Below are 22779 nucleotides of genomic sequence, written 5' to 3'. Positions count from 1 at the left end.
AAAAACTTATTCTGCATTTCTTTTGTGTGCATATATGCATGCATGTGCACACATATTTAACATCCTCATACAGCAAGTGTTGATAGTTTCAGTACAGATTACTCAGTTTAGAAATTACAGAACTAGAGCTGCTATACACATAGAGAACAATACTAAAGGTGCATGCTTTGGTTCAGCAAAATTGATAAGCTGATATTCAGTTCAAAGAGACTTTTATCCTGGCAATTAGAATATTGAAAAGGTTAGGTGTGTTCATGAGAAAGGCACAGCTGTGTGGTCCCAAGCTGCAGCATCTGAAAGGCTGTTGAAGTAAATTGAAGCTTGTTCCCACACACAGATATATCTGGGTGCGTTCTACATGTGATACATGCACTGAAAAGACTTTTAAAAAATTTAGGAAAAGTCTTTGTTACTGTGAAGCATTCAATCTTCACCTAACCTTACAGACTCTCTTTATAAATATAAAACTTCAAAATAACTTGGGTCATTTTGCTGTAACAAGGGCTAAAAAAAGAATTTTCTACAGACCTTTTTCTAAAAGACTGCTGACTCTGAAGATGAGAATAAAACTCAGCAGCCTGGATCTTAGCTGGTGGCTTAGTGTTTAAATCTCCTGCTAAGGATCTGGCTCAGCTCTTCTGGGTGATATCAAGCTCTTCTGACACTAACAGCAGAACTCCCACTGTCTACAAAGAAAAGAATTTCTCTTTCCAATTTTTCAGCTGAGTATTTGGTTCCACTTTTTTATGATTTCAGTGTTTTGGAATGTCTGAGCCAGTGGTTTCAGGTTTCCAAATGCCGGACATGTCTGAGACATTACCACCTATACGGATTTCAGATGTCCCAAGTATTACCACCAAACATGAAACCCTTTCTTCAGCATATACCAACTATGCCTTAAGTAATTGTATGAGAACATTCATGCACCTGATGTGTCAGACTGTGTCCCCAGGATATGCACAGTAATAGGGGAATGACAGTGCAGCTATGTGCAATTAGCAAACATCTGCCACTGGGTCTCCTTCAGCAGTGGGTCTTTCAGGGTGGCTCACCTTCAGCCCATAGTCCAGAAGTAGGGTCTAGGTTGCTTTACAGTATTAGTAGGTCTTAAAGAACTTCAAAGCATATTAATGAAAATTAGCCTAAGTGGAAAGAGGATTGAAGGAAATGGTACTACTTGCAACTGCATCAGAAGTCAGAAGTATCAGAGGACCCTTAGTCTTTGAAAGGTAACAAAAACAGGACAACTGATTGTGATTCTTAGGAACATGGAATTTAGGACTTATACTTCCTGACTTCATTCTCTCAAGTCTATAAGAATTAGATTTACAAGTTATGCCTATATGTTTTGCTTACTAAACAAGTGTATTGCCTCACACTTTTTTTAAACTTACTGCAGTATTAAAAGACTTTAAGGTTTATTAGTTTTAAATTTCTGAATTCTCTGGGGCAAGTGTCTTGAATTTTCTTAGTTCCCAGATCATCCTCTGGCATTAACAAGCTGCAGTGGCATGCCTTCACTATATGGCTCAGTAGTGACCCACTGAGTCACAAATCAGACTGACCAGTTACATCTGGCACAGAAAGCCTCAAAGGAAAAGAGAAGGCACACCACTGCTCACACAAAGTACAAGCTTAACTGCAGAGGAGCAAAAGGAGATACCCAGGTGAAGGACACTTCTGCTTATTGTCTGAGACTTGATCCATGCAAGATTCCACTGCAGAAGTCTCCATGGTACACATCAAGCTGATTTACAGAAGGATGAAGTAAGGAAAAGATGGTTATAAACAGTGATCAATCCTGATTTACAATAGCTCAAACTGTTACAGAAATTGTAACATTAGCCAACAACAGAATGCCTAAAAGATTCATGAATTTTGTTTATGTGTTAGTATTTATTATTCCACTCTAGATATCTTTATCATGGAAGCTTAAAGAAAAGCAGGTCATGGCAATGTGTGATGCTGTTGATGATCCATACCATGAGTAATCCTCCTGTGCTGCAAGAGCACAGATAAGTGTTCAGTAAGCTGTGCCAAATTGATTTAAAGTTAGTTCACGCACATTAGGTGTCCGCCTGCCTGTTCATAAATCTTTGACGTGTATGTCTGGCTGATGTGTTGTGCCTGACATATGAACTGTGTAAAGTACAGTTCACAGGTTTTTATTACAGCAGTACCTTTAATATCTCCAGCAGCAGGTATTTTACACTTCATAGATACAGTAGCTAATGCTGCCCTCCAGTCACAGCATATCACCCCTGTTTAAACCAAATGCTCTTCCAGCTCTCACTCTACTGTGCCAATTATACTCTCCATATTACAAATCTTCCTGATGTGGATTTCCCTTCCAGAGGTAGAAAGGACCTAAACTCAGGTTCGACATTCAGTGTAATGTCACACCTCTTCATCGGAAGATTTTGCTCCTGAAAATCTCTGAGCAGACAAGGTATGGTGGAAGAAGGAAGCCCATCAGTCATAGTGCTTGATGCCTTTCCTGACTAGGAAGTTAGCTTAGCTCAGCCTAGCTAGTCTGAATAAAATCTTTCTACTGGGAGCATCTCTCACTGCAAGCAGAGAGGAAAATGGAACCATCTCTTCGGTGGAAGTACTGGTTGCCTCTTGAAAATTAGCTGTTATTAACCAATATTAACTACACAAAGCCTGCTGGCTTCAACACAAGCTAAAGTATTGCTGCAGTATGGAGGCAGCAGTGTAGAGCAAAGTAGTTAGGGCATGTTGGCCCACTGCCTTCAAAGGCATGATGCCCTTCACCACTCAGGCCTACCAGGTTTCTGACTTACACTGTGAGCTACTGCTAAAACCAATGAAAAGATCCAAATAACATTCAGTCTTAGATGGAAAATAATATCAGTATCTGTCCTGGTGGTCCACTGTTTATGTTTTGACACTGGTTTTGGCATCATTAGAAATAACTAAAGGTTTGATAGGTCCTGATTGTTCTTACTCTGAAATTAGTGCAGGCTGTGACAGGAGCTGGCAAGTGAAAGCAGCACCCTGGGAATACTAGGGAATTGTCTGCATACAGAAGTTGTACTTGCTGTAAACGTAACTCAATCCAGTTAGAGCAAGTCTTTTTTCAGGGATTCCCTAACATACAGTGATTTATACCTGGCTCTTGTGAATTTTCACACTCATACTTCCAAGCACAAGTCAAAAGAAGCAGTCCTGCACAGACTTAATGAAATCAGTGGAAAAAAACCTACTTTTCATTCCGTTGATATAACTTGGACACAGACCAGTTCTAATACAGATTAGATATAACTTTAAAAGTTCACAGCTTCTTGCAACAAGGGAAAAATCCAAGGCTGTCCCATTTCATAAACTTGGTATTATCTGCTCTATTCCAGCTTGTCAAGAGCCCTATTTTATTTTTAATGACAATTATGGGTCTTAGAAGGTATTATGCTGATCTTTTGGGAAGTCACAACACTATTTTGCCTTAACATAAAGTACCAGATAATAACCAGACAAGTTGCAAGATCTTCCTTCTCCTCTTGGACCTTCTGTTCCACCAAAAGGGGCAAAGACTTCCTCAGACCTCTTTATTCAAATTTTAGTCAAAAGACAAGAGTGCAATAGCAGAACATCGCAAACTACTTACAATCACAATGCACTAACATGACACAATAGTCATGACACCAATATGTAAGTTTGTCATTCTTCAAGTTTCTACAGAACACAGAGATGCCTTGGACCACAAGCTGGCTAGCAGAGATCAATACACTGAAATCAGCACCATAGAAACATTTTTTTCAAGAAGTCTAGAGTCTATGGGAAAAAAAAGGAATGACAACTCCTGAATTAGAGCAGTTTAGAGTATCTGTTCCAGTGCTTGCATACAGATTCCTCTGATCAAGCTCAATCATTAGCTTGCATTCAGTTCCACTCTAAAAGCTTTAGTCTGTATGTGGCTGCCTAAGCCAGCAAAGAAGAATATTTGACTGATCACAACACTACTCCAAAAATCAAGTGCAAACAAAACCAGAGAGATAAATGAATCCAGGGATTTTCAGTGTAAATATAGTCGATATTTAACAGTGATGTTTGCCTTGGCTGTCATGACAACAGCAGAATCGAGATTCAACAGCACAACTGAAATTAAGGTTAGTCTTGAGCTCACCTACTAGTGTCCTGCAGGTCAGAAAATTTTCCTTGCAACTCTTGGCTACAGCAATACAGCATGACACAGCAGTGCATATCCAGTTCTCCCCATTCAGACCCAGTGGGAGATCTTTTTGGAGATCTACATTGTGGACCTACCTACTATGGTAGTTCTGAATTAGCCAGACATGTATAGTACTTGGTTAGGCAGCACAAAACCAACTAAAACGTGTTTAATTGGCATTCTTACCTCTGCAGCTAAGTAGTTTCCAGTTGCCAAATGCTTAAATCTAAACAAGCTGTTCCACTGTCCTGTCCCTCCCCGGCAAGGGTCATGATGGACAACCTAAAAGAAGTACAGATTTTAATCATGCTCCTCAAGATCATACTTAGATCACTGACATTTTTTACAGCTCATTCCAAATAAAAATATGTAAACAACATAATTACAAACAGTCTACCACAGAGAGGAATTCTGTGCTCACACTAAGCCCACCACAGATAACAATTACTTATATTTATTTTTTGCCAGGTGCCAAGAAATACTCCTTGTATTACCTTCCATGTTCTCATTAATCTACTCCCTAAAACATGGTAAGTCAAATTTTGCCTTAAAGTGACATAGTGTGAATCTGGAGCTCAAGAAAGGAAGTGTAGCTGCTCTACACTTACACAGGCACTACTTAAAATCAAAACTCAAACCCTCTTACATTGTTTCACCACTTATACCAGCTCTATTTTTGACAGCATTAGAGGCTTCCATTAAGCTTGTGTTCAAATAAATATCCCCATACCATTTGAAATATCCCAGTTTATTTCTGTTTCCCCTTGATTAAGCTGTAGGTCATTTACTACCTTGAAACCTAGCAGTGTCTGTCTCTCTTAAGGAGTAAACTCAAATAACTACAAGGGCAATATAGTCTATTCCATACAGTCCTTACTCAGACAAAAATCAATCATTTGCCTGAGCACGGAGCTGCGTTTTAAATGCACAAAGTTTGTTCAGTACAAGAACTTTCAGGTATAGGAGTTACACTGCTGTAATAGCAAGGGTTTGAGACATATCAGTTTCCAATGTTCCTTAATTAAACAAAAATATATTTGCTAGTCATCTTCTCAAAAATCACACCCATTCAGCAACAACACATTTATTAAGCCTAACTTTAAACAGATGTTGATGTGCCCTGTTGCAGAAGAATGGACTCAATCACATTTGTGAGATTTCTTGTCAGTCATGAATTTCAATTTTCTATATTGCACATGAAGTCAAATATAAACACTCAGAACTCAGGATACATGAGTGTCATTTGATTGGCTTTGATAAAATCGCACTATTTACATCAAGTCTGAATTTGACTCTTTGTCATTTTAGCGCAGGTAAATATAATAAGAAAACATCCTCTCTCCACACACGCATAGCAATAAAGCACCTCTTCAGTATTCATCCTACACAAACCTTCATAAAATAATAATAGTTACAGGGAGGTGTATGATGATATCAAGAGGCTATGAATGATTCATGTTGTGGTAAAGTATTTTTACTGAACCCTAGCCTTCAGGTCCTAAAATATTTATAAAAAGAAGAACAATACCTCTATTTCCCACAGTGCTTTAGAACTTGTTGCAGAAGTGGCTGACTGACGTAATGTAGTACGAAGGAAAATATGTTGCTTCTTCTCATATTCGTCACAGGTCAGAAACTTCTCTTGCTCTGCATGAAACAGCCTAACAACATCTCCCTAAAGTAATATGAAGAAGAAGCATTATTAAGTGGTAGGCAAAGCCACCAGACTCCTCCTCTATATCTGTACTAGCTCCAGTGATGTCAACATAGCTGATGTGAAGAAAACATTTATTAGTTTCCTATTGCTGGAGCAGGTGCCAAGTGCAGAGCATACAATCTTGGCACTGAGCCTGGAAATCAAATGAGACAATTCAATCCTGCAGAAGACTGTGGTGGTTTAGGTCCTGCAGGGGTCTGAGACCACGCAGCCGCTGCCCCTCCCCCACAAAGGGAGTGAAATACAAAGCCCTGGGGCTGAGATAAGGAGAGGTTTAATACAACAGTGCAACAGCAACAAAACAAACAACAACAAAACAAACAACAACAATAACAATAACAGTAATAACAATGAACAGAGCAAGGTATGTACCGATACAGCAGTGAGAGCAGAGAGATCGCATAACACACGTTAACCGACTCTCCTGCGCTTGGGCGCCAGGAGGTGACCTCAGCATGGTATTGAATAATCCGGCTAGAGCTTCCCCCCCACTGCTGGGGAAACTTAACCCTATCCTAGCTGAACCAGGACAAAGACTCATGCACTTTTGTGAAAACAGAACTTGTTTCAGAGCACTGCAATGAACAGTGGGCAACAATTAACCTAAAGGTGATTTAAATTCTAGCTGACTTTACTAAATGATTTTTTTATTTCTAATCTCTCTTAGTATTTAGGGAAAGTGAATAGATTTTTTCTGACATCACTTTATCTCACCTCTTCTACTCTGCAACCAAAACCAATGCCCCTCTTTATTTCTTCTGCTGGCATCATTTTTGCTTCCTTCTGGCCTCTCCCAAGGCTTCAAACACTATCCCCAAACAGATCTACACAGATATACCATTTTCCCTTTCAAATTCTTCCTTAAAAACTGCTGGTACCTTGATACCTACTGAAAAATAGCCAGTTGTTAATGATTTATTAAGATACAAGTGAGGACAAATGTGAATTATTTCTTTAAAATGAAAATGTAACTGATCTCAGGGAGTGATCTGGAGGCATGAAGCTGTGCAATCTCCTAGCATTTAAAGCTTACTACAGCTATCATCATCTTTCACGCCTCGTTCCTTTCTATAAGCTTGTTATACCTGCTTTTAGCATCATGGCATAATCTTTAAGTGTCACAGCTATTCTGTACAGAGCCCTCATCATTCTTGGCTTGAACTTCATCTTTTCTCATGGATCCTCAGTCACCTCTGGGAGGGGAAAGGGGTTGGAAACTAGCACAATCCAGACAATTTCACTTAGTAAGACAATAACACAAAGGAAAAATATCCTGGCTGTTGAAGGACAGTAGTGAGGGATCCTCAACAGCTTGACAAAGTCCTCATTTCTTCTTTTATTCACCATGTAATATTTCTCTACAGTCAAATATGGCATGATTTTTCAGATTCGAAAAACAATTAATAAAATCATACTTACTCCTTTCAGTACATCATCTCGATAACTACTGAATTTCATGAACAAAGTTATTTTCCAGCTTGTGTTACAGTTGACAGCATTTACCTTTGGGGTAAAAAACCAAAACAAAACACAATTATAGTCTTAAGGGGTGTTCTTTTCTTTTTGAGACATTCTATTCTTCTAAAAGACCACACCACATCTAGGGTGGCAGGGGACATGGTTTAGCTACATATTTGTGCCTAACATGGGTCCTGAAGCTCTGAAGTGTTAATAATAATGATGCTGATGTTGTAGAAGATTCATTGGGCAAAATGCTACTCTGTCTGTTGACAGCCTACTAAAGACAACCTAAAGAGCTGTTGGAAGAGGACTTACTCTTACCTCAGTGAGACTTTCAGATACTCAAGCAAACCTCATGAAGCTTTCAGTGCCAGACAGAACTGTGCCAAGAATAAGTATATTTCATCTCATTTTTTTGAGGTCAAGCTGGCATCTAGCCCATTGTGGGTTTTGGTTACCAGTAGAGAGCAACATATAATACATCTCAGATCAGCAGCTACTCTTCCTCCTCACTTCACTAAACTCACCTCTTTGCAGCCAGGGTTATCTAGAAGCTCAATGTTGCTGGCATGTAGAGGCTGCCCTGCATTGACTGGCATGAGAACAACTTTATCACCCACAACAACCTGGAAGTCAGAAATAAAACACAATTTAGACCTATGTAATTATCCAATAAAATGAATTAACGTTACATTTTTAGAAAATTACCCAAAAGCATGCTCTAGGAATGGCACTCAGTGAATTTATTTGCAGACAATTCACACATCAGCTCTGTTTGCCTGTGCCTCTGCAATTGCTTAGGTTCAAGATTTCACACTAATGAATCCTCGCATTGTCAGTAAGCATCTCACCTGATTCAGCAGAAACTTGAGATCATGGAATAGATACAAACCTATGAATTCCAAGAGAAGTTCAGTTCCTCTAAAAGTTACATTAACTACTCTTTATTCCACATATACTGCCAGCCAAAAGGCAGAGAAAGCTAACAAAATAATCTGTAGTCAGACAGCAAGACTCCTTTCCTTTCCTTGCCGTCAGCCAACCTTCTCCCACCAATGTGCCTTTCATTTCACAAAAGCCTTAAAAATTTGCTTGTGACAAGACTCTGTTAGCCCAGTGACTCCCCAAGTCTGTGGACCATCTTTTGGCAAATATCATAGGCTCAGGAGTTCCGCAATTTAGAGTGTATGACTGCAATCTGGAAGGGACATAAACCACTGGAAATTCAGAGAGGCAAACACACTCCATCCCCTCTGCTGTTACTCCCTAAATGGTGTTTGGACCTCAGCACAGGCAGCAGTTACATCAGCTGAGAGACCTTCTCTCTCAGAGTAATTCTTAGCTGACTCCCTGCAAGCAAATTCCCATGCCCTTGCAATTCCTTACCTATACAGACAGGGAAAAACAATATATGAAAAGGTCTTTGACCTACAAAGTGCTTGAAACATGCATATGGAGAATTCAATTCACACCTGGGAGAAGGGAAAAAATAAACAATTTAAATTAAAAAAAAAAAAAAAATCGATCCACATAGGTTGGTTGGCACTGGGTCCTGATTTGCCTATATTTTAAGCACACAGACACATGAAGATAAATGGCTACATGTGATTTTTGCTGTATGAAATGCTGCACAAGCCATGCTTTCTTTTGGAACACAAACAAAAATGCTTTCTGCATTGATCAGCACATTTCCTATGAAAAAGCAGAGCCCAATTCAGCCTCGTGTAACTTCAACACAGGTGAATTTGACCCACTTACTGCAGAGGTGAAAGAAGGTTGCCTGCTCTTTACCAACACAGCTAAAATAAACAGTAGCAAAAGACAGTGTCATCATACTCAGACTACACGTAGAAATCCTATTTGATCCAAGTAATGAGAAAAAGTTCACTGATGGAACCAAAATAATGACAAGACACCTTTAAGATACACTACTTATGCCATACATTCCTACATGCCATGCTTCACACAGATATTACTTACAGACCATTTTAAGAAGTTATGATCAGACAATTCATTAAACAAAAACCCATCAGGCTTGCACCCTGCAAAGTGGAATCAAGACTTCAAAATTATTGCAAGTACACCAGGACTATAACAGCTTCATTATTAAGAGAGCACATAATTAATCATCTTATTTAAAAAGAAAAAAAAAGGATGGGCAAGGGGAAGGTATCTTTGAATGCAAGCCTGTGACTACCATGGAAAGAAGACGTACACAGCTACTCTGCTGTAGGCACACATCTGAGGAAGAACTGTTACATGGGGTCACCATTTGTGTCTCAGACTCCTGCCCTGCTCCAAGTCCACATCAGTAACCTGTCCTCAACACTGGTCAGCTCTGCCAGCTGCCACAGAAACAATGAGATATCCTATGTTCTTTTCCTTTCTTCTTTTTCTTCTTTCTTCAGACCTCCATAGGTGGCTGGGAAGGAAGGGATAGAGGCAATTTCGCAGAGCTTGCTTCCTATACACCCTCCACTAGTGATGCAGAAAATGAAAGCCAAGTGAAAAGGGAATCCTCTTCTCTTATACATGGCTGCCTGGGACAAGCTGCAAATCTGCTCTTTTGAGTTCCTCCTGTCCCCTACTCTGTTGATTTCTGGCTCCAAATAATGCCCCAGCATGCCCAAAACACTGGAGGCAGAGCACTCGCATGCCCATGTGTCCATATTTCTGCCTGTAGAATTGTAGTATATGGAGATTACAGAAGACAGAGCAATGTATTCCCAAGGTTTTGCTCTGCAAAATTAAAATTGACACCAGCTCTTTCTCCTCTTCCTTTAGCTACCCTTGAGCACAGCCATCCACCGTATGCTGTAGACCAGCAGTGGGTAATAGTTTGACAGGTCTCTGGGACTTCTTCCTTGCATATAGACATGAATTCATTAAAGTTGCATCAGACACACAGATTTTGAGAATTTCATTCCTGATTCCTTTGACAAAGCTCTTAACCTTTCTGGTCTAGATAACAAGCTTCCAAAGAATGATTAAATTCATCATGAAGCCAATGAGAATTCAGCCTTTGAATTCAAGATAAATGTACAAGGTCCTTCAGTCTTGGATGCAGTGTAGTTCTTCCTGTACAAGGTAATTTCTAAATTCATGCAACCCTACTTGTCCATGTCTTAGCAGAGAGGGTACACTGAGAGTGGGAAGAGCCACAGTCAAAGTCGACTGTGTTCTGGGTGAGGGATCATCACTGTCATCGCTTAGAGTGATTCTGTTGTTCATATAAACTCAGTAAGCCCACCTGACAGCCACATCTACACCAAAATCAAGAATTAGGAGCAAATACTATAGTAGAGTATATCACAAAGACTGGCAGTTACAAAAGGATATATTAGCTGTGAAGATACAGTAGCAGCAATTTCAGTTTGGACTAACTATCCAAGTAGGTTACCGGGCACACTGAAGGCTCTGCTACTCCATCTCCACCATTTGTATGTCATAACTACATCTGCCAGTGGCACTGCTGACACACTTCAAGATCAGGAGGATTAACAGAACTTTCCCACAGATGGCTGGGCATTCCCCAAGTCCAAGACCACCTCCCTCAGCATGCTGCAAGATCAAGCTTTCAAACCACTAAATTGGCAGACAACTGAAAATGCAATCCACACAGCTAATCCTGCTATCAGTGCACATTTTGCTATTCAGTTGAACTGGAACCAGCTCTAGACTAAATCAGTCACATCTTCCATTGAAGGAGAGCGGGTATACGCTTGATAAAAGTCTGCATAAAATACTGCAGTTATGCCAATTACTGTAAATTTTTAGCCATATTTTTTCATTACTTTCATTGTCTTGCATAACTAATCAGTTGCTAATGAAGCTAAGCTAACCCTCCTTCCAAAAAATAATTTTTAAAATATTTCACAAGGCTAAACAACTGTGATGACAGTCACAGATATGACTTCCTATATCACAGCTTCCTCCAGAATAAACCACCTTCTTTCATTTTAGGATATATGGCATATTTGGATCTACCTTGCCTTATCTGACACTGTAGCAGTCATCCAAGCAGTAACTGAATACTCACTTCTACTCTTCTAAAGACTTTCTAAAATGTGCTTTCTTAGGGTATTTCCTCATTATAGCACAGAAATTGAAAATAAAGAAACCCAACGTTTCCAACAGAATAAGGGCCTGATATACCAAGTTAACTCCATGCACTGAAGAAGAAAAGCATACAAAAAGATATAAAGCCCTTTAAAAGCTAGCCTAGTGAGTGGGTAAAGCAGCCCCAGCTTATGCGGTCTTAGGCTTTGTAGATGAATTCCCCAGAAACTAGCCTTTTAATGGGCACATGTCTAGGAGTAACTGAGAGGGAAGAATTGGGTAACAAGACTGGAGCATCTCTCTGTCTGTCAGAGGTAAATGAAGGATTTCCCCCATCACTTGCTACTCCTGTAACCCCTTACAACAGCTGTCTAGTTTCGATAACTGTTGAAGGGGTGGAAATGTGCCAGAGCAGTTATGAGAGAGCCACCGAAGAACTAATGTTTAGCACTGGAAGTTTGCAAAGAAAATTATCAGATATGTTTCAGGCTGGTGTAAAGGAGGAAAAACTTGTTTCTCGAGACTTCCCTCCGTAAAATATAATGGCAAGCTCCCAGTTTTGAAAGGCAACACCTGGTGACAGAAAATGAGCAGCAGGTAGGTTCCAAAGGAGACTACTAAGTTAGGAGTAAACCTGACAGTTTCCAACATGTTCCTTGTAGCTCAGAGCCTGTCAAATACAGCCCCACAGGGAAAAAACTGGGAGAGAGGTCTGTGGAGTGGAATATTACAGTAATCACTGTGATGATCCACAAACTTTTCAGATCAGCAAAACTGCTTCCAAACTCTTAGGTGCCCACAATAGTGCAAAACTGAATCAAAAACTCTATAGTACTGAGGATGACTTATAGGGCTTAAGAACATTCTGCTCCTCTCAGCCATAAGGGCTCATGATGGCTTTGAGATCACAATCTGGGAACCCTAGGTCCTCACTCTGGAGAGCATAACATGCACTTATTTCCCAAGCATGAAAAATTAAGAAAATGCCAAACCAATGTTATTCTAAGAAATTAAGCCAGAACCTTAAAGCAGTAAGTCACCTTTTTTTCCTTCCAAAGAAGGAAAGGAATACCAGGTTAATGTTTGATCCACAACACCACAACACTGCTCTTCCCTAGCTGAAAAGCCATGCAGAGGTGCCCCAGTGGGCTATTCATGTCTGCTGCTCTTCTCTGCAACAGGCTTGGGGAAGAGGGGAACTTTTCACATACCCTTTTGATCACTGTGTGGAGCAGGGAAAGACTAGGACTTTAGGGACTTCTGACCAGGAGCCGGGAATGCAGTTCTTCCCCTCCCCACAACAGATTTCCAAAAGAAGCTGCAGGCAAAAACACTCATCCTGGATGAGCTGGGTAACCACAAAGTTAATGAGAGAAAATACATGAGAAAATAGGCATTCCTGTCTTGAGATCCTGAGAGGGCTCTTACCATGATTACTTCACAGGGGAGTGGCCAAACATTCTCAGCCAGGTCTACAATATAAAAGCACACAAGTTCATCATGTGGCCTTCCCAGAGGCAGATCTGAATTTTCCACAGCAGACACTTAACTAAGCCATAGCCGAATGAATGAAGTTTTGATCTCATGGCGGAACTCTCAGATCTGTAGCAAAAAGCTCTCCTATGTATTCTTCCTCTTACCAGCATGCAAGGCTCCTACTGAAACCTACCCAGAAGACCCACCAGACTATGTAACCCAATTCGAATCACAGAGAGGTGATACAGATTTAAAGAAACCTGATGTATTTCCTAGAGACATTCTCTGCTGACCTCTTGAAAAAAATGTTGCCCAGAATATTAAAAAAAAAACTTTAAAATAAAAAAAATTAGTGTAAACTATGACTTATTATCAGTTTTGTAAGCCTGCACACAGCAGGTGGACTTAGCAAAGATGCTCCAACACAGATCATCAGAGGCTCAGATGCATGTGGCAACATTTCAGATTCAAGACCATATAATTTGGTAACACTTTCTAGTTAAACATAAAAGCTAACAGTCCCAAGCACTGTTTAAAATATTTTTTTCTGAACTGAATCCATTATGATTTATGCCAGTAGCAAAGAAATCACGTATCTTCTGGAAACTTTCTGCCTTCTCCCTCTTACACATTCAATGTTACTTACATTGTCACCTTCACTCCTCAGTTTCCAGAACGGCTGGATATAAAACCAGGATCCCTCATTCCCTGCAGGATCCAGAGACACCCGCATAGCATTCTTTTCTAGCAGAGCCGGCAATCTCTTATTGACTGTGAGGTACTTGTTACTTTTTATGTGCAGTAGCTGTGAACAAATAATAATTAAAAAAATTACTACAGCTGTTGCTTTTTCTCCCTTCAGTCAAAAGAGGAGGCATAGGCTTTCACACTGTGGTAATTATTCATAACATACATAAAGACAAAATAAGAGTTATCAAAGTATACTGCTATTTAGGAAAACAGATGCTGTATCTCAGATTGAGAGAAATATGTCAGTGATCAGTTCTACAGAATATACTACACAGGTAGGGCAAGGGTCCATTTATAGTGTTACCTTCAAGAATTTCACCCATTACAAGAAAGCTGTACTGCACTTAAGAACATCTGTCTCACATGTCATGAAGCACAAATTACTTCAGTGACTTAAAAGGAGCTGCACAGCACCTCTATCATATGATTTTGAAATAAATCTTGAAAATAAAAGATACATATTTACATTCAGATTCTAAACTGCAGCAGCAAAAATTGCACATAAAATTTATATTACGACTTATTATTTAAACATGAAAACGCAGCACTTCTGGTAGGCTTTAAAACAGACAGAAAAACACAATATTGTAAACTTCACCAAGTTCTGTTTACCTGACCCTTGACAATTCTGATTACAGCGGTTAGTTTCATTTTCACTGTAACCTTGAAATGAAACAACTATTTCCTTTCCAGCTCTGAGAGAAGGCAAATGGATTTCAATAGGTTTACCTGTATGACATTGCTATATTTTACAATTTCGCCCAACAGCTTTCTGTTCTCGCTTTCGTTCTGCTTTTGCTCCAGTTCTGCCGCATGCTGCAAGAGAATGATTATTTCTTTAAACTTTACAAAATCAGTACCTGTAGTCAGCTACTGGAACAGATAGTGTAAAAAGGAAATGGCATCACATTTAAAACATTTCCTCCAACCTGCAAGCATTACTGCACTGAAAATATTATCACCCGAATCCTGCTGCAGCATAATTTTCTGAACTATAATCACCCAGACCCTGTGTAATGATTCTGGTTTTTTATTACCCAGAATAGAAACTCAAGTCATAATTTATGGATGCATGCTATTTAAAAATTTTCAAGCATGAAAAGTAATTCCAGGTGCTTTATTTCATCCTGAAAGAGGAGAAAGAAGGGCCTATGATTAGCTTTTCCCCATCACCATTCCTTTTACTTGTTGGGTTTTTAATTGCATACAAATACCTTGACTTTATATATAACAAAACAAAGCTAGTAGATCACACATTGCAAAATCAAGGCTAAGCACAGTAGTCTGGCTCAAACACAGCCACAGAACAAACTATCAGCTCCTAGCTCCAATTGCTGTGTAGCTAGCTCTAGCCACACACCATGTGCCTTCCTTGCTGTTTTTAAATGGAAGCACTGGCAGCCTCTCCACTGCACATAAAACTATCAGCCAGGTTTGATATGACCTTGTTTTTACTTAGTCTTATTCATTGAATTATAACATCAGGCCAGCATTTTTTCAGAGACAGAGAAGTTGCTCCATCCACACTGTATTTGATGCAAAACAGAATCTACCCAATGGTACAGAGAATAATCACCTAGACTGAAAGCAAAGACAACTGCAGTTCTGAGGAATTTTCGGAGAAAAGCATTGAAAACATTTTTGTCCACCCCTCCACCTAACTCCTGGAAAGGACTTCTAAAATAATAGCATGATGTAAATCAGGGCCCACTCCTAATTTTAACAACTCAATTTTTACTTTATAAAACTTCTGAAAGCAATATTTTGCCTATAGCAAAGGCACAACCCCCAGCCCAAAGTAAGATAAAAAACAGGGCAGGGGCAATAATGCCAGTCAGGAGGTAGGAGAGCTAAGGAGAATATGAAGTTGCTATGGTAGCATAATAATACCCACCATGGTGGTTCCCAAGGCACTTACTATTATTCTTTCTCATTCTATTGTAATTCTACAGCCTGCAGATTGAGATAAGATTACAAATACAGATGTCTCTTACTTGAAGTTTCTTCAGCAGTGCTGCTTCTGTATGGTTTCCTTGTTTGGCTTGCTTTGCTTTCCAGTACTGCTTCTGGGCTGAATATCGGTTCATAGGACACACCTTGAAAAGGCAGTCTGTGGAAGATTGAAAGAAATACTCATAAGTAACACTGAAAGACACTTCCTTCATTTGTAAGTATGCTTTGGTTGGTTTCCTTTTTCCAGAAACACCTAGATATCAATATTTAAACATAGTCACCAAACAGCTTGATGGCAATAATACTATGAACAGGGTGGCAGAACATCCAAGTTGAACCTAAAGCCCTCAATGCCTCACACATGCCCACTCCATGCAACCACTCTGCAACCTCTGTCAGAATCCCAGGCTGTGAGCCTGGCCTATGCAAAACTGCCTGCTACTTTATTAGCGCTCTTTGCTGCAGCACAATGTTACAGACACGCTGTTTGAAGGCATACAAAACCTTGAACAAACAGTCCTGCTTTCTGTATGCCATACATCTGGCTGCCCTGCTCCTTCTCGCACTGCTGAAACAAAGGATTGCACAGGCATTCAGCTGCAAGCCACCAAAGAGGTTAATGCAGTATTCAGGATTACTAAGATTGATTTAAAAAAACTTAACAGTAAAAACAACTAAGTGACACAAACTGACCACCACCACCATCCAACAGACCAGGCGAAAAACAGGTAAGGAGGAAGGGAAGGCCACCTGAGAAGAGTTGCCTGAGAGGGGTGGCTGCACAAACTATGACAGAGGAGGAGGTACACCCCAAGGAGACTGCAGCCAATGGGGGAACCATGGAGTAGGAAATGAGAAGCAGCAAAGGAAAGTAAGCTACAACGCACTGACCCCCATCCCCTCCCCATCACCTCCCTGCAGTGACAACATGCAGCGTGCAGCAAGGGGGCTGGGGACCGGGAAGAGGGAGAGATGTGTCTGTAAGGAAGGCAAGGGGTGCTTCCCTAAGTGCTTGTTCAATTGTTCATCCTTATTTCCCAATATCGGAATCAATAATTGAAAGTTAATGTTAATTAGCAATAAACTAAATTTTGTTAAATTCCCTGACTCAGCACTTTCTGGGTTTTTCTGGGCCAGTGACAGTCCTATAGACTGGAAATAGAGGCTCACAATTCATCCAAATCCAACTACGTTTAGAGTGATAAACAACACCTAGTCTTGCGTGGTGCCAATCAACTACTCTAAAAGCTAGGCTTGAAAGACATTCTACTTCGCAAATGTTGTAATTGTCCTTTCACACCCCATGTGTATCAACTGACAAGAGGAAGGGACAGGGAAGTTTTAATTAGCAATCAGAGTTTTGCTGTGAGACTAGTAAGAACATACAGGACTGCATGTGTATTATTGTGTGAAACTGTTCCCCAACATATGTTGCAATTTACAGATGTCAAAGGAAGGTCTGTCCCAAACTATTAGCCCTCCATATTTAACTGTCACAGACTAATCCACCGCCAGAGGAGAACAACCTCTGAAGAATTTTCTCCAGGTAAGCAACTACTCCTACCTGACTACCAGCCACCCAACTGCAGGAGAAGCTAGAGTCAGGTAATAGTGGCAATGTATCCTACTTAAAAGAGGTTTTGCCCTAGGGCTGGACTAAGAATAAAAAAGTTTCTCTTCTGATCCCACAAGCACATCTTGCAGGCCCTGACACCCCAATTTGGCCAGAATCAGCAAGGTCACTTCTCTGCTGGTCATCAGGCAACCTTCCCACAAAGAAGAGACTGCAACACCACTGGGAAGCTACATTGCACAGAGTATGGCACAGACAGTGCTCCTCACAAAAATACAGAAAAGAAAGAGAAAAAGCAGAGAACAAGCAAGCTAGCTCCATGTGAGCAACACGAAGTGCTTATTTACCACCACACTCAACACAGTTAATGGCATACACATCACATAGCACAAAATAATTTGAAAACAGTCCTCTCTAACCTCAGCTCTCCTGCTGCCTTCTCCAAAGACTCCCTTTCCAGCAGCACTGTATAGCCACCCTTACCTTTGTTATCAAAGGTGCTGCAATATAAAATAGCAACCACAACATCAACACTAAGTAGATGTTTCAGTTACCCACTGAACTGATGCATAGGTGACCCTGTTGAATTTACCAACCTTGCATGTCATTTTTAAATACAGTATAATCTCATCGTCACCCTTTACTGTCACAAAAAACGTCAACAGAGGAAGCTATAGGGAACTATCCTAAAGTCATAGTCTGGGTCTTTAACCACTGAGTCAGGTCAGCAGTAGACAGTTTCTATTTTACGGTGCTGTCCTACTTACTATCTAATTTCCAGAGCAAGCTTAACATCTGCAGTTGCTAACTACCTAGAACTTGTTCCAGCTCTCCAATCCACAACAGCACATGTGGGAAGTTGTGGTGAGAAACATTTCCTAACTGTTCCACCCTTATGAGTGGAAATTCAAGTGTCAAATTCACAACCTCTCTGTAGAAGATGCTAGATACCAAGGCAGATCCTATTCTCATTTTCAACACTGTCAATACAATGGAATTAGTCTTTCACACAGGGGGGAAAAAGGAGGTGATTTTGTTCCTCTAAGGTAAATCCTCCAACATACTCATCTCTTTACAGCCTGTGAGGAGTTACTGAAACCATGTTACAGTAGGAACACCTCTTGTAACACAACAGGAGAGGAAAGGGAAATCTAGTGTGAAGACTGGCCTTGCCTTCCCTAAGTAAAAATGAACTCTCATTACTTAAAATAAACCAGGCAGCACTCTCAACTACAATCAGGCCCAGCACCCTCAGTAAGTTTGCAGATGACACCAAGTTGGGTGGTAGTGTTGATCTGCTCGAGGACAGGGAGGCTCTGCAGAGAGATCTGGACAGGCTGGAGCGATGGGCTAAGGCCAACTGTAGGAGTTTCAATAAGGCCAAATACCGGGTGCTGCACTTCGGCCACAACAACCCCCAGCAGCGCTACAGGCTTGGGGAGGAGTGGCTGGAGAGCTGCCAGTCAGAGAGGGACCTGGGGGTGTTGATTGACAGCCGGCTGAACATGAGCCAGCAGTGTGCCCAGGTGGCCAAGAAGGCCAATGGCATCCTGGCTTGTATCAGAAATAGCGTGGCCAGCAGGGACAGGGAAGTGATCTTACCCCTGTACTTGGCACTGGTGAGTTTGATTACTTGTTCAGTTTTGGGCCTCTCACTACAAAAAGGACATTGAATGACTCGAGCATGTCCAGAGAAGGGCAACGAAGCTGGTGAAGGGTCTGGAGCACATGTCGTACGAGGAGCGGCTGAGGGAACTGGGGGTGTTTAGTCTGGAGAAGAGGAGGCTGAGGGGAGAACTCATCGCCCTCTACAACTACCTGAAAGGAGGTTGCAGAGAGCTGGGGATGAGTCTCTTCAACCAAGTAATGAGTGATAGGACAAGAGGCAATGGCCTCAAGTTGCACCAGGCAAGGTTTAGACTGGATATTAGGAAGCGTTTCTTTCCAGAAGGGGTTGTTAGGTGTTGGAATGGGCTGCCCAGGGAGGTGGTGGAGTCCCCATCCCTGGAGGTATTTAAGAGTCGGGTTGACATAGCACTTAGGGATATGGTATAGTTGAGAACTGCAATGTTAGGCTAATGGTTGGACTGAATGATCTTCAAGGTCTTTTCCAACCTAGACGATTCTGTGATTCTGTAAGCTGATGTTAGTGCTGCCAAAACCACTAGAGTAACACCATGCCACATGTTCCTCCCACCACCTGCGCCCCCAGAGCTGGCAGTTTGCAACAGTGCTGGCTCTCAAGCCACGAACTAAGCTGCAATGGTTTTAGTTCTGTAAATATGACATCTGGCCTCTCATATATTGGCCATCATTATAGCAAGCTTTCCATTGCATTGGCTCTTCCCTTCATAGCCATTGATCTTCCTCTACTATCCACAGTGACAAAACTTGTTCATACAAAAACACCATCAGTGGTAGAACTTTCCTTGGCACTGACCTAAAGGCCTCATCGATTTGCTCCTTTATCACAGCCCTGAGTTGCCATTCCTATGAGACATTACAAATCTTTATCAAAGCAAACACAGCCACCTTTGCAAGGGTGTTTATTTTCATTTCAAAGGGGAACGTTTACAATGAGAACTATATCATACAACCTAGAGTACATAACTCCCAGGTAACTTTTACAATATCCTGGACACCGAGAAGGAAAAGAGAAAACAATTACAAAATGCTGTATGTTGTAGGAGATTTAATTTTGAGTATCAGGATTTCAGCTCATAAGACAAAACCTCTGCTATTATTTTCTGTAATAATCCATAATTAACGTGCCTTCTCAGGAGACTTCATGAAACACTTACTTCTCGGAAGTAACTGATGCCTGCTAGCTGATGCTTGCAAGCAGTTGGTGCCTGCAAGCTGAGGCCTGTAACAATTAGTGATTAGAGAAGCATGCCATTATACCTTATGTGGTCATGTTGTACCTAGTTGTGTATACCTGGAAGACTCAAAGGGGGGAATATTAAATTCTTTTACCAAACAATGTTTAACTTTGTATTTAACAAAGCCTGAGTGATTAAAATGTACAGAGAAAATATCCTAACCTTGAGAATAGATATATCCTGGCAGAAATGCTCAAACAAGGCAGATAAGAAAGAACAGCCTGGCCAGACAACAGAGTTGGGAAACATCCAAGGAGAAAAAATTGTCCTCAAAAGACTCGTGACCATAAAAAGGAAAAAGGAGAAGAGGGCTAACTCCCCAAACAACCACCACCAACCACCCTAGACCCTCATGCATGCATAGGGTAGTTTTGCAACACCAGCATTATGTAAATGCAGTAGATAGGCAGAAAGGTGGAGACTTCTTGGGAAATGTATGACTATTCATATCTTTAAGGTACATAAAGGATGAACTTTTGATTTAGTGTATGCACGTTAAATGGAATGAACCCCCCATGCATCCAGCGCTGCAATAAAGAATGCCTGCTTTCTAAAACTTCAAACTAAGTCTTAGAGAGTTCTTTTGAGACCAAATTTACAATAACATAACAATACCTTCTTTTCATAGGACCAGTCTTCATTTCTCAGTTACTCCCCACACACCCTGCTACTTGAGTAAACACACCACTTCCCATCCTCATACAGAGTCTCAAAGCACAGTGCTACCATACGGCAGAGAAATGTAAGATGTACATGGGTGTGCAGTCACTACTGTGTGGGTCTGCCTCCCAAAGGTGGGTGAATTTTTCTAATGATAGTTCTCAAAGAAAAGGAAATGTAAAGCAGGCGCTAGAAAACCTCAGCCACCACACAGCTCTATCTGTAGCCATGCTGCACAAGACAGCTCTCCTAATTTCCAATCTAGTGCTTTAGAAGTTGAACTACCAAGAACTTTTTAAAACAAGTATTTCAACTGTATTTTCCTCAATTTATAGACAAAAAAACCCCATATACTTTGTTTCCAGACAAGCTTTTCCCTATTTTTTGTTAAGATTCCAGATACATTAATAATAGGTCATCTCATTATTTTTAAATGTTTTTTTTCCAATCACTTTTATTAGAGTAACAATAGGATACTATATGAATTCAAGCTTTGTGGTCCTAAACATCAGAGGAGGAAGGAAGCAGTGCCTGCCCTTGAGAAGCTATAGTTTAACTAAATAGGAAAAAAGAGAAACTGAGGCATAAGATTATAAAGCAATTTTCCAGCAGACACAGTAGATCAAAAGCTCAGCCGTCTTGGAGGTCAGTCTAGCAACCCACTCATGAGACAGACCATCTCTTCTAATTTCTCCAGACATTCTTGGATAGTACTAGTTCCTAACTCATTACTTCACAGTTTCACATAAACACTTCCCTTCCTGAGGACACTAATTAAGTAGGCACTATCAGGGATAAACAAGAAGCTTTAAAACAAATAGCTTAAAAGTATCAGCAAGTTTCACTTACTAAACTTTAATGCATTCAGCTTCTGTAGTTTCATCAATTTTCTCATACCCACAAAATCTTCCAGGCAAAATTTCAATTACTTGTGCATGAAGTGAAGATGGAGAAAATGAGAAACACGGCCCACAGCAGCCCACATACACATTTTTAAAACAACAAAAATCACTTCAATTTTCTTTACAAAATGGAAAAAAAGGAGAGGCTCTCTCTGGTCACACTCCAGGCTTAACCTCCTACACTATACGTTGAATTATTAGAAAGGAAGAAAATACAACAAATTATCAGTGCTGAGACACATATCAATTACTCATGTTATGGGGGGAAAAATGACCTTTATTAATCAGAACAATCAAAAAGATGCAATGCATTAACTCCCAGTGTGCAGGAGACCATCCACAGAGGCTGCACTGAGCACAGAACTGACCATCTGTCCAAGCCTGCAAATGTGCATGAAACGCCAGTCTTCAAAAGGCAACAGTGGGTGGAACAACCACACACAGCACATCCTCTGAGCAAAAAAGCAACTACACTCAGGAAGTCTGAAAAGGAAAATAACTCATATTACATCTTTTAAATGTTTCTTGATATTGGATAAAGATGGCTTAGAACAGTACTTGTCGGATGGTTTCTCTCCTCTTTATTTTTTTTTTTAAATGTTAGAAATTCAACTCTTGCCCATTATTGAAGACTTCCGTGATAGAGAAATATATCACAGCTTTACTTAAACCAGCAGGCTGACAAATGGATAACTGGAAGTGATAGGGCTATTAAATCACAGTGTGTACAAACCCATCTGTTTTGAAAAAAACACAGAAAGGTAAAAAAGAGCTGAAGTAAGCATGGAAAGGGAGGAATGTGAGGCAGCAAGGACTGAGGCAATGAAGAGTCCCAAGGAGAACTGCAGAAAAAGCAATCAGGAGTGTGAGAAGAAAATGAAAGCAATTATGGAACTGAGAGAAACAAGAAGAAAACACAAGGACAAACCAAAATGATGTCAAAGGCGGCAAGTAAAAAGGAAAATGGCAGATAGCAGAGGAAAGGGTAGGAGGAGGAAAGGAGAGAGAGCACAGAGGAACATAATGGAAGGGAGAGAAGAGGAAAGAACAATGTCAGAAAAAATCTTAGAACAGACTAAAAATTGAGAGAAAGACAAGAGGACAATATGTAAGAACTTGAATATCACTTTCCTCACAGATGCCTCAAGAAAAAGGGG

At 40.5% G+C, this 22779-nt stretch overlaps 1 protein-coding gene across 5 annotated transcripts in view; it reads right to left on the bottom strand.

Annotated features, from left to right (window-relative positions):
- ITPR2 (inositol 1,4,5-trisphosphate receptor type 2) overlaps window positions 1–22779 on the bottom strand; it is a 283724-nt gene that overhangs the window by 224949 nt on the left and 35996 nt on the right. For all 5 annotated transcript variants that reach the window (XM_074871358.1, XM_074871355.1, XM_074871356.1 and 2 more), the window contains 7 exons: window positions 15647–15762; window positions 14382–14468; window positions 13549–13707; window positions 7895–7993; window positions 7326–7409; window positions 5718–5864; window positions 4376–4471 (listed from right to left, as the gene is read on the bottom strand). In XM_074871358.1, the coding sequence (XP_074727459.1) occupies window positions 4376–4471; window positions 5718–5864; window positions 7326–7409; window positions 7895–7993; window positions 13549–13707; window positions 14382–14468; window positions 15647–15762 (788 nt within the window). The remainder of the gene's footprint in view (window positions 1–4375; window positions 4472–5717; window positions 5865–7325; window positions 7410–7894; window positions 7994–13548; window positions 13708–14381; window positions 14469–15646; window positions 15763–22779) is intronic.

The sequence above is a fragment of the Strix uralensis genome, chromosome 5, assembly GCF_047716275.1.
Source record: "Strix uralensis isolate ZFMK-TIS-50842 chromosome 5, bStrUra1, whole genome shotgun sequence".
Classification (NCBI taxonomy): domain Eukaryota; kingdom Metazoa; phylum Chordata; class Aves; order Strigiformes; family Strigidae; genus Strix; species Strix uralensis.
The sequence above is the reverse complement of the archived record's forward strand: the minus strand, read 5'-3'. Positions and strand labels throughout refer to the sequence as shown.